Below are 15,705 nucleotides of genomic sequence, written 5' to 3'. Positions count from 1 at the left end.
AAGAAGGGAATCCTTTCTAAATCATTCCATGAAGCCAGTATCACCCTGACACCAAAAACCAGAAACAGACCTGGCAAAAATAAAAAAGAGAGAGAGGGAGAGAGAGAGAAAACTACAGACCAATATCCCTGATGAATATAGTTGCAAAAATCCTCAACAAAATAATAGCAAACCAAATCCAACAACACACCAAAATAATTCACCATGATCAAGTGAGTTTTACTCCAGGGATGCAGGGATAGTTCAACATGCACAAGTCAATAAATATGATTCATCACATAAACAGAATTAAAAACAAAATTCATATAATTATTTCAGTTGATGCAGAAAAAGCATTTCATAAAATTCAACGTTGCTTCATGATGAAAACTTCAAAAAACTGGGTATAGAAGGAATATACCTCAACATTATAAAAGCCATGTAAGACGGAACCACAGCCAGTATCATACAGAATGAGGAAAAACTGACAGTCTTTCCCCTAAGACCCGGAACAAGACAAGGATGCCTACTTTCTCCACTGTTATTCAACATAGTACTGGAAGTCCAAGCCAAAGCAATCAGGCAAGAGAAAAAAATAAAGGGCTTCCAAATTGGGAAAAAAAGGAAATCAAACCATCTCTGTTTGCCAGTAATATAATCTTACACCTAGAAAACCCTAAAGACACTTCCAAAGACTCCTAGATCTGACAAATGAACTTGGTAAAGTCTCAGGCTACAAAGCTAATGTACAAAAATCAGTAGTTCTGATATGCACCAACAACAACCAAGCTGAGCATCAAATCAAGAATTCAATCCCTTTTACAATAGCTACAAAAAAATAATAAAATACCTAGGAATATACCTGACCAAGACGGTGAAAGATTTCTGCAAGAAGAACTACAAAACACTGTTGAAATTAATTATGGGTGAACAAACAATGGAAATACATCTCATGCTCATGGATTGGAAGAATCAATATCATGACAATGACCATACCACATAAAGCCATCTGCAGATTTAATGCAATTCCTATCAAAATACCAACATCATTATTCACAGAATTAGAAAAAGCAATTCTAAAATTTATATGGAACCAAAATGGTTCCAAATAGCCAAAGCAATCCTCACTAAAAAGAACAAATCTGGAGGCATCATATTACCCGACTTCAAATTATACCACAAGGCTATAGTAACCAAAACAGAATGGTACTAGTATAAAAGTAGATACATAGACCAATGGAACAGAATAGGGAATCTGAAAATAAAGCCAAATACTTATTAATATAACCAACTGATCTTTGACAAAGCACACAAAAACATAATTTGGGGAAGGCACACCCTTTTCAATAAATGGTGATGGGAAAATTGGATAGCCATATGCAGAAGAATGAAACTGCATCCCTCTCTCTCACTATATACAAAAATTAACTCAAGATGGATTAAAGACTTAAGTCTAAGACCTGAAACCATAAAAATTCTAGAAGAAAACCTAGAAAAAACTCATTTGGACATTGGCCTTGGCAAAGCATTTATGATTAAGACCCCTAAAACAAATGCAACAGAAACGAAAATAAATATATGGGACCTAGCCAGACACATGGTTCATGCCTGTACTCCCAGCACTTTGGGAGGCCAAGGCAGATGGCCTGCTTCAGGTCAGGAGTTCAAGACCAGCCTGGCCAACATGGCGAAACCCCGTCTCTACTAAAAAAAAAAAAAAAAAAAAAAAAAAAAAAAAAAATGCAAAAATTAGCCAGGTATGATGGCACATGCCTGCAATTCCAGCTACTGGGGAGGCTGAGGTAGGAGAATCATTTGAACCCAGGAGGTGGAGGTTGCAGTAAGCCAAGATCATGCCAACGCACTTCAGCCTGGGTGACAGAGCAAGACTATCTCTCAAAAAAAAGAATAAATAAAAATAAATGGGACCTAATTAAATAAAAAGTTTTACACAGCAAAAGAAATTGTCATCAGAATAAATAGACAACCTACAGAATAGGAGAAAATACTTGCAAATTATGCATCTGACAAAAGACTAATATCCAGAATCTGCAAGGAACTCAAACAAATCAACAAGAAAAAAATCAACCTTATTAAAACATGAGCAAAGGGCATTAATAGACATTTCTCAAAAGAAGATATACAAATGGCCAATAAACATTTAGAAATGCTTAACATCACTAATCACCAGGGGAATGTAAATTAAAACTACAATGGGATACCACCGTGATCCAGTCAGAAGGGCCATTATTAAAAAGTCAAAAAAAACAGTAGATGTTGACGTGGATATGGTGAAAAAGGAACACTCATTCACTGCTAGTGGGAATATAAATTAGTACAAACTCTATGGAAAACAATATAGAGATTTCTCAATGAACTAAAAGTAGATCTACCATTCAATTCAGCAATCTCATTCCTGGGTATCTACCCAAAGGAAAAGAAGTCACTATATCAGAAAGACACACCTGTACATGTATGCTTATTGCAAGACAACTCACAACTGCAAAGATATGGAATCAACTACTCGGCCATAAAAAAAGAAAAAAAATAGAAAAAAATAATGTCTTTCAGCAACTTGGCTGGAATTGGAGATAAATTCTAAGTGAAGCAACTCAGATATAGAAAAACAAATGCTTCATGTTCTCACTTATAAGTGGGAGCTAAGCTATGGGTATGCGAAGGCATACAGAATGGTATAATGAACATTGGAGACTCAGAAGGGAAGAAGGTACAAGGGGGATGAGGGATGAAAAACTACCTATTGTATACAATGTACATTACCCAAGTGACAGATACACTCAAACCTAGACTTCACTACCGTACAATTCATCCATGTAACCAAAAACCACTTATACCCCTAATGCTCTTGAAATAAAAGAATTTTTTAAGAAAAAAAAAAACACACACACAGACACATACACACACCTAAAATATCTTTTTAAAGTCTGGAAAAGAAAAAGAAAAAACACTTTTTTCTTTTTGAGAGATGGAGTCTTGCTCTGTCACCCAGGCTGGAGTACAGTAGGACGATCTCGGCTCACTGCAACCTCCACCTCCCAGGTTCAAGCGATTATCCTGCCTCAGCTTCCCAAGTAGCTGGGACTACAGGCATGCACCACCAGCCCAGCTAATTTTTGTATTTTTTAGTAGATGCGGGGTTTCACTACATGTTGGCCAGGCTGGTCTTGAACTCCTGACCTCAGGTGACCTGCCCGCCTCGGCCTCCCAAAGTGCTGGGATTACAGGCGTGAACCACCATGCCTGGCAAAGAACTCATTTAAGTACAGAATAGGAAGGCTGGTCAGTAGGAAGGTGGCCAAATGATTACCAATATTTTCTAAATGAATCAGGAAGTTATCTTATAAACTAAGAGCACAGAGAAAGGAAATCTCTAGCGTTTAAAGTTGAAAAGGAGAGTGTGATGTGTATGAAACTGTTATCTGGAAGAAAAAGAAATAGAATATACCAAGAAGGTGAAGTTAAACTTCATCTTAGCAGTGCTAAAAGCCCACTTGGATCAGCGAATCTAAATCTAAAGTGAAAACAATCAGCACATTTGGGTATTTTTCTGGAACACTTTTAACTACTTTAGTGCAAGTGCAAAGTAGTCAGAGAATTAGTTTTAACCAGGAAAATATGATAGAGGAAGGCTGGGGCAAGAAAGTGAAGGATGTGTGGAATGAAATCTAAGGACGTTAATGAGGGCGGAGAGAAGATGAGGGACGTGAGGTAACACGGAAGAGTGGCAAGGCCAGTGAACTGAATATTAAAATTAAAACTGATAAAGTTTTAATATTATGGAAGCTGAGTACTAGAGTTAGTGAACTGGAAAGTTAGGCGTTGATATTCAGCTTATAGTCTTCATTTCAGAGGCAGTATGGTTTTTGGTAATGACAAGGTCTAGGATACGACTGAGAGAAACAGAGAAGAGAGAGTTGAAAGCAAGGAGATCAAGAAATCAAAGTCAGACTGTTAGATGCATGGCCTGTGTTTTGTTATTGCAATCACTGAGAATGGTGACAGTAATAGTGATAGCCAGAAGGAAAATGAGCCTGGTGCTAAAAGCTAAATTAAAAGGGACAAGAAGGTCAGTGAGTACACTAAAAGCATGTACTTCAAAGGACTAGACTTCTGAGGGACAAGGGCTAGCAAATGCGCTGAGATCCATTGGCTCAGGGAGGACACCTAACCCACTCTCAGAAGTGGATGGGTAGGTAAAAGCAGGCTGCATTTGAGAAGGCTCCAGGGACAACAGGTTTTTGTTAGAGTAACAAGATGAAGAAAACATTTAAAAATAAAAAAAAAAAAGTTTGAAGAAAGAGGAGATTTTGCTGGTTGCGACCCTTCCAGAAGGCACCATGGAAGCGTTTGTAAAGTCAAGAATCACAGCAGTGCGCAGTGGCTCACGCCTGTAATCCCAGCACTTTGGGAGGCCGAAGTGGGCAGATCACGAGGTCAGGAGTTCAAGACCAACCTGGCCAACATGGTGAAACTCCATCTCTACTAAAAATACAAAAATTAGCTGGGCATGGTGGTGGGCACCTGTAATCCCAGCTACTCAGGAGGCTGAGACAGGAGAATCACCTGAACCTGGGAGGCGGAAGTTGCTGTGAGCTGAGATCACACCATTGCACTCCAGCCTGGGTGACAGAGAAAGACTCCGTCTCCAAAAAAAAAAAAAAAAAAAAAAAAGAATCATGGGAGATTGAGTCAAATTGAGGGTTGTACCAAGCTGTATGTGGACAAGAGTGAGGATGCTGGAGGCTTGGAATTCTGGTGGTGACCAGGTGAACAGGATGTGAAGCTTGATGGTGCAGTCCTGAGAGCTTCTGGGGCAAGGTGGGTCCTCACATCTTATTGGAGCTTTCTTTCCAGGACTATTGTCTCAGTGGTAAAGAGGTATTGTGCTTCTTGGAGCATGAACAATTTTCCTGCCAAAATGAAAGACAATTTCCCTGACTCTGTTGAATACCTGGGATTCTTCTGGATCTTTTGTTTGTCTTACATGACTAAAATTTAAATATACATCCATTATGTGGGGAATTCTGCTTGCAATGAGTAATCTAGACTTTGAAAGTAAAGTATAGCCAGCACTATTTCTTAGATACCAACCTGTTGGAAAACTCACAAGCACTCTCTACTAAATAGTTTCACATCTCCTTTCACGAAGCTCAGGAAAGAGCAGTCAGAAAAATGATGTCTTTCTGGCTTTTTCTCAACCAGCCTGGTTCATCTTGGCCAACACACATGTGCTTTTAGCACTTAAAAAACATTTCTCCAGGAAAACTGTCATGGACACCCAAGTTAATAGGGTCCTTCTTAGGGAATCCACAGCGTCCTGGGCTCTTACCCATATCCTGACCGCATGGTCATTCCCTCTTATTTGCTTGCCTTCCCTAGAAGGGGGAATGCTATAGACTGAATGTTTGTGTCCTCCCCAAAATTCACATGTTGAAACTATAACACAATGTCATGGTATTTAGAGATTCAGCTTTTGGGAGGTAATTAAGGTTAGATGAGGCCGTGAGGGCAGAGTCCTCATGATGGGATTAGTGCCGTTATTAGTGCCTTAAGAGACACCAGCGAGCCATGTGAGGACACAGCAAGAAAGCCACCATCTGCCAGCCAGGAAAAAGGCCTTCACCAGCACTTAACCACGCTGGCACCCTGATCTGGGACTTCAGCCTCCAGGACTGAAATAATAAATAAATTTCTATTGTTCTGCCTCCAGTCTATGGTATTTTGTTATGCAACCTAGCAGACTAAGATAGGGTATAAGCTCTTTGAAAGCAAGGACTCTATTTTACTGATTATTCAATCTCCAGTATGGATTACAGTGTTTGGCACCTAGTAGGTGCTTGATAAACAATTAGTGAAGGAAGACATTAATGTAATATAATGCCCATGCTTTTGCATTCATAAAATGAAGCTCATGGTAGCAGAGATATTGTCTACAAAATATGAAACCAAAATTATGTGACCCACAGACCAAAAACAAATGTTCTCAGCCCTATCAGGAAAAAAAACAAAAAAACAAAAAAACCTTGTAAGGTTTATGGTGAAGAGGAGAAAAAGATTGTTTTACCCCATATTATCTCCAATCATATGATAGAGGCAACCTCACTTCATGACTACTCACTTCACTGCTCTTATATTGCCTAGCAGGATCTGCTATGGGCAGACTTTGGGCTAGCTGCCTGTGGAACACAGGCAAAGAGAAATTTTTTTAAAATATACTAAATTTAAATAATTGAAAATTGGGGAAAATACTGCCAAAGCAACAAAAAAGGTGCCAGGAAGGAGAATAGAGGGAAACCTACTTAAGTGGGGTGACCAGAAAAGGCCTCTTTAAGAATGTGACATTTTAACTGAGACCTGAGGATAGACAGAAAAAAAAGGTATTCCAGGCAGAGTAAAAAAGCCTGTGCAAAAATCCTTAGATAGACTAGAGTTTAAGAAGCCCAGTATAGATGAGGCTGCATAAGTGAGATTAGCAAGGTAAGCAAGTCTTGAAGGTCAGGGTCGAAATTGAGACTTTATTGTATACATACAGGACACTCTTGGAGGATCTTAAACAGAAGGATGGCATCATATTCATTCAGTCAGTCAGTTATATATTGAACACCTGTCATGTGACAGGCACTATTAGGTGCTGGCGCATGTATGCCCTAGCATTTCGTAAGCAACAACAGGCCATCCTCTGTGTCACTGTCACATGTCTAAATTCATCTCCCCCCTAGACTAGATACATGAACATGGGAGTAATATTTTTAAAATACAACTGTAAGTCTATCAAAGTTACTTTGACTGTAAATACTTAAAATTAAGAAAATTCATCTTCACTGACTCAATGTACAAATGAATAAATGATAGCAAGGCCAACTGCAGCTCTAAATAATAGAGAATATAAATGATTCAAGCATAAAGTGGTTAGAGTTCCCTGAATAAATATTTTCCTACAGTCATGTATAAATAATTCAGATTTCTGTCTGAACCACCTGTCCATGTTCCTAGGGAAACTAAAGTGAATACATGCCTGTCTGTGACTCTACTCCCTGTATCAAAAGTCAAAGTGGACACGGCTACAGAGGGGAGAGAGGTTCTCTTCACATTCTGTTGTTGGATCACTTTCTTATCCACAATCGTCCCAGAAGCCATAGACAATAAAGGAAAGAGGAATTGATGTGAAGGAATTGGATAGGGAGGTTCTCACCCTTCCATGTGTGCGGATAGTTTGGGTGTGTTTTAAAGACTCCAGACCACACTCCAGGCCATCTAAAGATCCGGCTTCCATTTCTAACTGCCCTTACTAGAGCCTTAGGAAAAGCATTTAAATGCACTGAGACTTGGGTTGCTTCTCTTACATAGTAAGGAAAGAACCAGGACAGATAAGATAATAATGATAATTTTTCTTTTTCTTTTGAGACGGAGTCTCACTCTTTCACCCAGGCTGGTTTGAGCGGCACAATCTCTACTCACTGCAACCTCTGCCTCCCAGGTTCAAGCAATTCTCCTGGCTCAGCCTCCTGAGTAGCTGGGATTACAGGTGTGTGCCACCACACCCGGCTAATTTTTTTTTTTTTTTTTTTTTTTTAGTAGAGATGGGGTTTCCCCATGTTGACCAGGCTAGTCTCAAACTCCTGACCTCAGGTGGCTGCCTGCCTCGGCCTCCCAAAGTGCTGTGATTACAGGCATGAGCCACCACACCTGGCCAATGATAATAATTTTAAATGGTATTGAAAAAAGATAATTAAAGCCCCATGGTGGAGACTGAGACTGGGAATGGTGAGAATTCTGAGTTAACCATTTTGGAGAAAGATTAAACTGGAGGTGCCAGTCACTCTGCACTAAAGGAAATATTAAGATTCTACACAACACACATTGTGAATTTACATGTGAGAGGGAAATAGTATGCATTTTATAAAAGTACGCTTGCTCATGCATTCATTTATGTATAAAAAATTAGAGTTGTGGGAGATAAGAGACCTACCACTATCAGGGAAACCAAGAAATTATGACAAACAAAATGAAGATTGAGATTTATCCTGCCTCTGTCTATATTTACAAAAAGGGAGCTGAAATCCCAGCTGATGTGTTGTCAGTTCCCTGGGTTCTAAGCCAGAGGACTCAGTAGTTCAGGGGTGTGCTTTTCTTTCTGGATCTGTTCTGTCTAGCACAGAGGTTGACACAAAAGTAGGAGTTAGGTGATAGGATAAACACATTAATTAATTTATTTTTAAATTTACGCCTTCACTAATCCAATCAATTGCATGGAAGTACAACCTGCTTCAGAGAAGTAGTGACAGAGCCAAAGGAATGTGGAACTTTGTTTATAATACTACATTTACAAGAAAAGAGTTATCAAAGTGTCAGTCACTGAAAAACGTGTTGCTCATTCACCTACTTAATAAAAAATAAAAATGTAAAAACTCATGATATAAATAATAAAGTAGAAAAACCAAATCTGAACAATAAGATTTCCAACTGACCACTGGTATATCATCAAATGGAAAAGGCAGCCATTTTAAAAACAAGACTTACCAAGCCTTTGGGAAAGCTTGAAGGTAGCTAAATCTGTCATTGGTATATGCAGCCACCAGATGTCACTATTGGCTTAAGCAAATATACTCTAGCTCGCTCTAGGCTAATTTGCACTATTTGGAATCTTAGAGACCTTGGAGAGCATCCTACCTAGACAGTTGATGAAACTGAAGCTCCAGTTAGCTCCTAACTACTTGCAGAGACATCAGGGCTCAATCTAGAATCTTCAAACTCCCTTTCTATTTCTTTCCCTTTTCCATCCATGTTTTTGGTTTTTGTTTTTTGGTGGTGATGGTGGTGTTTTTTAACTAAATCAGTCCCATAATGCTCTTCAGGTTAGTAAATGACAACTAGGAAGACGAATTATATTAAAACAGTTGCCTGTATCACAGGACTTAGATGCGAGTAATTGTGTTTGCTCACCTTTTCCCTGTTTAAAATGCTGCACTCTTGGGTGTTGCCAGTTGGAACAGATCTTTTCATAAAGGCAAAGGAAGTAGTGACAAACTTGCCAATCGAAGTCCAATTAAAATGTATTCCTTTTAGGTAGGTGACATTTAAACAGTAGTCCCTAGAAGGCAGTTCACATTTCTGAAATTTACAAATGACTTTTTCATTGAATGGGTATACCCAAGATTATTCCTTAGTTTCTCTATTTCTTAATAAGCATGAATAATAAATGTTAATATCCTTTGTTGTTAATCTTTTGGTTTCTCTCTGTAGACTAGTAAGTAGTCTTCCATTTACACAAATCTATTTTCTCTCCAGAAAGACTCCCTCTGAATCCTCATCCTCACTCAAATATTCCGACAAATGGTTCTTTTTCACTACTATCTCTTCCTTCTCATCCTCACAACTTTTACTGCCTTCTCAGGGAGAAAGCATCTAACAGATTTCCACTTCCTAAAAATGCTACATACTGTATCTTGGAAGTTCCTCCACTCCATAAAAACTCTCCATATTGTTTTCCCCCACTACAAACAAAAATCTCAAAACAAGAAACAGTACGTGGCAAGAGCAAGACATGAAGAAAGACAAAAACCAAGAGAGAAAACAAAGAAGTACGAGGAACAGAAATGCAAAAGAAGAAAACGTCAGCCCAGTGTGGTAGCTAACACCTGTAATCCCAGCACTTTAGGATGCCAAGGTGGGAGGATCACTTGAGTGCAGAAATTTGAGATTGGCCTGGGCAACACAGTGAGGCCCCACCCTTACTAAAAAATATTTTTAAATTAGCCAGGTATGGTGGCACATGCCTGTAGTCCCAGCTACTCAGGAGGCTGAAGCAGGAGGATTACTAGAGCCTGGCAGATCAAGGCTGCAGTGAGCTATGATTGCACCACTGCATTCCAGCCTGGGCAACAGAGCAAGACCCTGTTCAAAAAAAAAGAGAAGAAGAAGAAGAAAACTTCACATAGGAATTTACTTCTGGCTTGTTCTTATTTAATCACATGATTCTAGTACTGCGTTTTTTACAGCCCCATACTTTTGTTTTTCTTTTATTTGGCAACAGAATTATGTTCATTATTCAAACAAATGACAGAATTGTGTAAGCCAAAATGAACAAAAATACATAATTGATTTATTTAAGTCTTAAGAATAACAGTTGAAGTTTGAATAAAATTTGCTGCTAACAACATGACATTAAGGATAATTTAAATATATTCGATGCAGTCATTCATTCCAGTTTCATGAACATTCAGTAGCTTTTTACCTTTAAGTTGCCATCAATGGACCTCTTACACATTCAAAATACTAGCATTATATCATTAACACTTTTCTAATTAATTGGTTGAGTAATATAGAACTTATGAAAATATGTATCGCCATTCTTTTTCAAATGAGCTACATGGTACCTCCATTAACATAACTATATTGATCTAATTTCATTATTTTCAGCAGAATGCAATTTGGAAATAAAAAATTGATAAATGGGAGTCACATGAGGAGAGGAGTTTAAACAAAAGGTCATAAATTATAAAGCCTCAATAAGGAAGCTCCTAGATAACTGCCATGATGTGAAAGTGTTAAGTACATGCATTTCTTTTTTCTTTTTTTTTAAGAAAATCTTACATTTTGGGGGGTTTTTTTGTTTTAATAATTTTTTTTTTATTTATTTATTTATTTATTTTTGAGATAGAGTCTCTCTGTGTTACCCAGGCTAAAGTGTAGTGGTGCGGTGTTGGCTCATGGCAACCTCTGCCTCCCAGGTTCAAGCGATTATCTTTCCTCGGCTTTCTGAGTAGCTGGGATTACAGGCACCTGCTACCATGCCTGGCTAATTTTTGTATTTTTAGTAGGGACAGGGTTTCGCCATGTTGGCCAGGCTGGTCCTGAACTCCTGACCTCAAGTGATCCATCCACCTCTCCTTCCCAAAATGCTGGGATTACAGGCATGAGCCACCGCGCCTGGCCTAAAATCTTATAGCCACTGTGCCCGACCAAATTTTTTACATATTTTATCCATTTTATTTCAGCCAGACTAAATCTATTGGTGGTAGATAATTTCATCTCCTTTTCAGAGAGGTAGTTTGAATTCACCTACTTATGTAAGTTATTTATCACATGGACTGAAGGAGACTCAAATCACAGCCCTGGATCAAAATATTAGATACTACGCTCAGAGATTCTGATTAAATTGGCCTGAATGTGGTGTGGACATCAGTTAATTAAAACCTTCCCAGGTGATTCTAATAGGCAGGCAAGATTGAGAATCACTGCACCAAACCTCACACCTTACACATACAGATGTGAACACATTATTGCTTTATTATTTTCAGTGTTATTTATACAGGAGTTTACTTCCAAGTTAGGTTTAACATGTGTTTAGAAAAATCTGCCAAGTTACTGCAAAAGGTGATCACAAATTAAACATTCTTCAAGGTCAAATGAATAAAGAATAACTAGTACATGCACCTTCATTCATTGTCTCTGAATTAATCAGTGAATTCATTAGTTAACTTCCAAAAGCTGATTCTAAGGAACTTCCAAAGAATGTTATTGGTGTTGCCCCCAAAATTGAAAAGAAAATCCAATATCAAATAATTTGGGAATAAATACACATTTATACAGGATCTTTTAGAATCTATAACATGCTAATAGATTGCAGATCTCCAAGAGGGACACAATTCCCTGTGTGGCATGCAGTAAATATGTGTTGAATGATTGAATGAACCTTGGGTCTAATGTTTCATGGAAACACACTTTAGGAAATGCAATCCAAAGATACTTCTTTTAAAGAAATAATAACTGAGACTTAGAACCAAAATGTTTTTTTTTTTTTTTTTTTGGGGGGGGTGGGGAACAGAACAATAAACACCTTTATTACACGGGTGAAGACAAAACGAGGATTTATTTGCCTTTCCGGGCTTTGATTTTCCTAAGATAGAACTCCAACTCTTTGCCCTCTAGCACATAACCATCTGCTCGGCCACACTGTCCCGGCCTGGAAGCAATGCACGCAAGAAGCTTGCCCTGCTGGAACTGCTCCTCCAGGAGACTGCTGATTTTGGCATTCTTTTTCCTTTCATCATATTTCTTCTGAATTTTTTTAGATCTTTTTTTGTTTAAAATCTCCTCTTCTTCAGGAGTCAGCTTGGCTCCCTTCTTGCGGCCCAGGGGCAGCGCGTAGTGGGACTCGTACCACTGTCGGTACGGTGTGCTGTCGATAAGCACGATGCAATTCTTCACCAGAGTCTTGGTACGGACCAGCTCATTATTAGATGCATTGTAGACAACATCGATGATCCTTGTTTTACGAGTACAACACTCTGAGCCCCAGGAGAAATTCCCTACGTCCAGCCTCAGGGCACGGTATTTCTTGTTACCTCCCCGCACACGGACTGTGTGGATGCGGCGGGGGCCAATCTTGGTGTTGGCAGCCGGGCGCCCCAACTCATATTTCCGCTTCTTGTGGTAGGGCTTTCTCTTGCCCCCGGTTTTGCGGCGCTTGTGCCAGTTGTCCCGAGAAATGCCCATCGCTCGGCGCTGGCTGGAAAGAGTAGAACCAAAATGTTACCCAAAGATTTCACTCTGCAAGTCTGACATACCACTTGGTTTTTAGTATTCTTTTGGATATATCACGATATTGCCTTCAAATATTTGGACGTTTTCTACCAGAAGCACAGCATAGTGGTTAAGAGTAGAAACTTAAGATTTGTTAGGTTCACATCAGGCATTTTTTACTTAATCTCTCTGTGCTTCAATTTCTTCACCTGTAAAATGGGGAAATGGATCACACCTGTTTCATGGTATTGCTGCGCTTGCTAAACATAGGTTATTGTTATTATTATTGTAACAGAATATTGAATGACATTGAAAAGTAAGATACAAAATTGTCACATAAAAAACATAAAAGGAAATTTCTGAGAACCCACCCCATAAATTCTGAACCATCTGACCCACTACAAGGATATGAAAGAGTTGAGAGAGGAAAGGAAAAGGGATGTTTGTGAAGACAGCACTTGGGGGAGAATAATTGCCTCATTATTAGTTTCTATCATCACACTCTATTGAGAGGGACTCCCATGGGTCCACTTTGAATTCCTAAGTGGGGCCTCCCTTCATTTTGGGGACACTGGCCCTGCATTCTGCCTTCTGCCCAGGAAATCTAGAGGGCCAAGGATGGTAGAATAACTGCTTTGAGGACAGTTATTCCCACATGCATTTCCAGGGTTTTTCAGGTCAAAGGACCCTAGAGTGTTTCCTGTGGACCAGAGGCGGGCAGCAAATGAGAGAGAGTTAACATGAGTCTGGCCCAGTGCAGGTCCTAGAGGGCAGCATCAAGAAGCTGGGGGCAAGGCCAAATTCCTAGGATCCAAAGCAGGAGGAACAAGTGGCCACCTGGACTTGACGGGGTTCTGCAGCCAGCAACAAGGGGACTGCAGGAGAGGTCGCCAACGAAGGTAATCAAAAGCCTCACAAAAGTGGCCTACAGGGGAAGGCATCAGATTTAAACCAGAAAGCTCAACATGGGTAAATAGAAAAGAGCTAGTGAGGGCCCTTTTAGGGACAGACTGCTGGGGAAGCAGGCCCAGGATGGGCCAAGGGAGCTCTGCCCTTTAAATCGAGGTCAGAGCCTGGCTAATATCTTGGGCCCACAATCTAATTACTGAATTGAGCCTGTGTTCATGATCTTAATTGACATTAGGATGGTGTACTACTTAAGCATGAGCAGAAAAGGCATAGGGTCTCCAGAAATTTGCTTCCAGGAGCACCCAATGATTACTGAATAAATTTTAAAGGAGTAGCGGCCAGGCGTGGTGGCTCACGCCTGTAATCCCAGCACTTTGGGACGCCAAGACGGGCAGATCATGAGGTCAGGAGATCGAGACCATCCTGGCTAACATGGTGAAACTCCGTCTCTACTAAAAATACAAAAAATTAGCTGGGTGTGGTGGCGGGCACCTGTAGTCCCAGCTATGCGGGAGGCTGAGGCACGAGAATGGCCTGAACCCGGGAGGTGGAGCTTTCAGTGAGCCGAGATCACACCACTGCACTCCAGCCTGGGTGACAGAGGGAGACTCTGTCTCAAAAAAAAAAAAAAAAAAAAAAAAAAAGGAGTAGGAAAGACAAAAATAAAGTTGATTTGACGATATGCTGTGAATCCTGAGGTTTACACACCAGATAAATATGTATGTTTTTAGCCAGAATATGTCATGAATTCCCTTGAATTGAGGAATGGTGATACATACCCTCAATTTTACATCCATGCTACTCATAGTGTGATCTATGAGCCAGAAGCATCAGTGTCATCTGGGAGATTTTTAAATAATGCAAACTCTCAGGCCACACCCCAGACCTGGTGACTCAGAACCTGCAGTTTAACAAGATCCCCTGGGGATTCATATGCATATGAAAGTTAAAGAAATACTGCCTTATACCACCCAGCCATCCATCAGCAAGTCTTTGTGACATTATAATACCTTCTAATTGCAACAAAACCAGTCCATTGAAGCTATATCATACAAGACTCATAACAGCAACAAATATTTTATAGCACTTTGGCATTATAAAGCTCTTCTACAATTTTATTTTATCTTTGTCATTCTCACATGACATGTCATGCTTAACTTTTAATCTGGTGTGTTATTTCACGTGTTATCTCTTGCATTTAGTGCATAGGAAACTGGTTAGACGAGTGACAGGAAAACCTGTCTTTAACACCTGGTGTTTCAGGCCACCTTCCAATAACAAAGGAAGATTAGAGAGTTTACCGTCTGTTATTGCATAATGTGTGCTCATTACCTTATCTTTGCAATGCACCATGGGGCTTCTAGATTCTGTGGGTAATAAATAAGAGACAGCCCTGCAGATTACCATAGCCTCAGGGAAAACTTGCTTGGGTGTCCTCATCAGCAGAAATGAAGACAAATTACCTCTTTCGGTTCTTCACTCTCCCTTATATCAACCTCTCTCTCTAACTGGAAAGCCCCTGGCTGCAAATCAAGAGGCAAATTATTTTCTAAACTTTAGTGGTTGGATACAAGGATGAACATATAAATAAGTTTCACTTTGGAGAACCCAATAAAATGCAACATGGTGCCAGGGTGGCGCTCAAGACCCATGCCAGGTGTGAGAAGCAGGGCTCATGGTATGTGGAGACGCCAAATCAGTGTTTGTTGAATGAATAAATGAATCATAAATGAACTGGTCTGCAATGCGTATCCTCAAGACCACTTGGTATTCCTAAATCCCTATGTTTCTCTGATGAAAGAAATCTTTAGGCAGTATTTCTTTTTCATTCCTTCTCATACTTGAACTTGTAATAGATACGGGAATTCTATTGTTTCGGGAGAAAAATTCTAAAATCCAGACCTTCCTAAGATCACTAGCTATAGAGTTAGAGGTTTAAGTCCAGGTGCCACCACTTGAAGGCTGTGTAATCTTGAGGAGTTACCTAACTTTTGGAGCATTATTTAAACATTTGAGGTCTATTCCCTAAAACCCAGAGATGTGGCACAATCCAAAAGAAGCACCAGGCTCTGCTCCTGCCTCCCACCTAAGGGTCTCATCACCTTTCTGCCTGGCCAGTTCTCTTGCCAATCACTCTTCTAATCAGAAGTTCTGTCTTCTCTTAATTGTGTATAATTACTGTCTAACCTGTGGTCACTGATGTTCTTAATAGTTTGTCTTTGAAAGTGAACCTTCTTTCCCAGATTCTTTTTCACTTGCATTTTCTACAAA

The 15,705-nt window shown here is 39.7% G+C and overlaps 1 protein-coding gene and 1 long non-coding RNA gene across 2 annotated transcripts in view; both read right to left on the bottom strand.

Moving 5' to 3' along the window:
- LOC126949973 (uncharacterized) overlaps positions 1-15,705 on the bottom strand; it is a 78,172-nt gene that overhangs the window by 35,194 nt on the left and 27,273 nt on the right. The gene's annotated exons all lie outside the window — the stretch shown is intronic.
- Positions 11,820-12,524, bottom strand: LOC126949960 (40S ribosomal protein S8). Its single transcript, XM_050782997.1, has one exon. The coding sequence runs from the start codon at positions 12,496-12,498 to the stop codon at positions 11,872-11,874; it is 627 nt and encodes a 208-aa protein (XP_050638954.1). The 5' UTR covers positions 12,499-12,524; the 3' UTR covers positions 11,820-11,871.

The sequence above is a fragment of the Macaca thibetana genome, chromosome 3, assembly GCF_024542745.1.
Source record: "Macaca thibetana thibetana isolate TM-01 chromosome 3, ASM2454274v1, whole genome shotgun sequence".
NCBI lineage: Eukaryota > Metazoa > Chordata > Mammalia > Primates > Cercopithecidae > Macaca > Macaca thibetana.
Note: the sequence above shows the minus strand (reverse complement) of the source record. Positions and strands in the feature narration are given on the sequence as shown.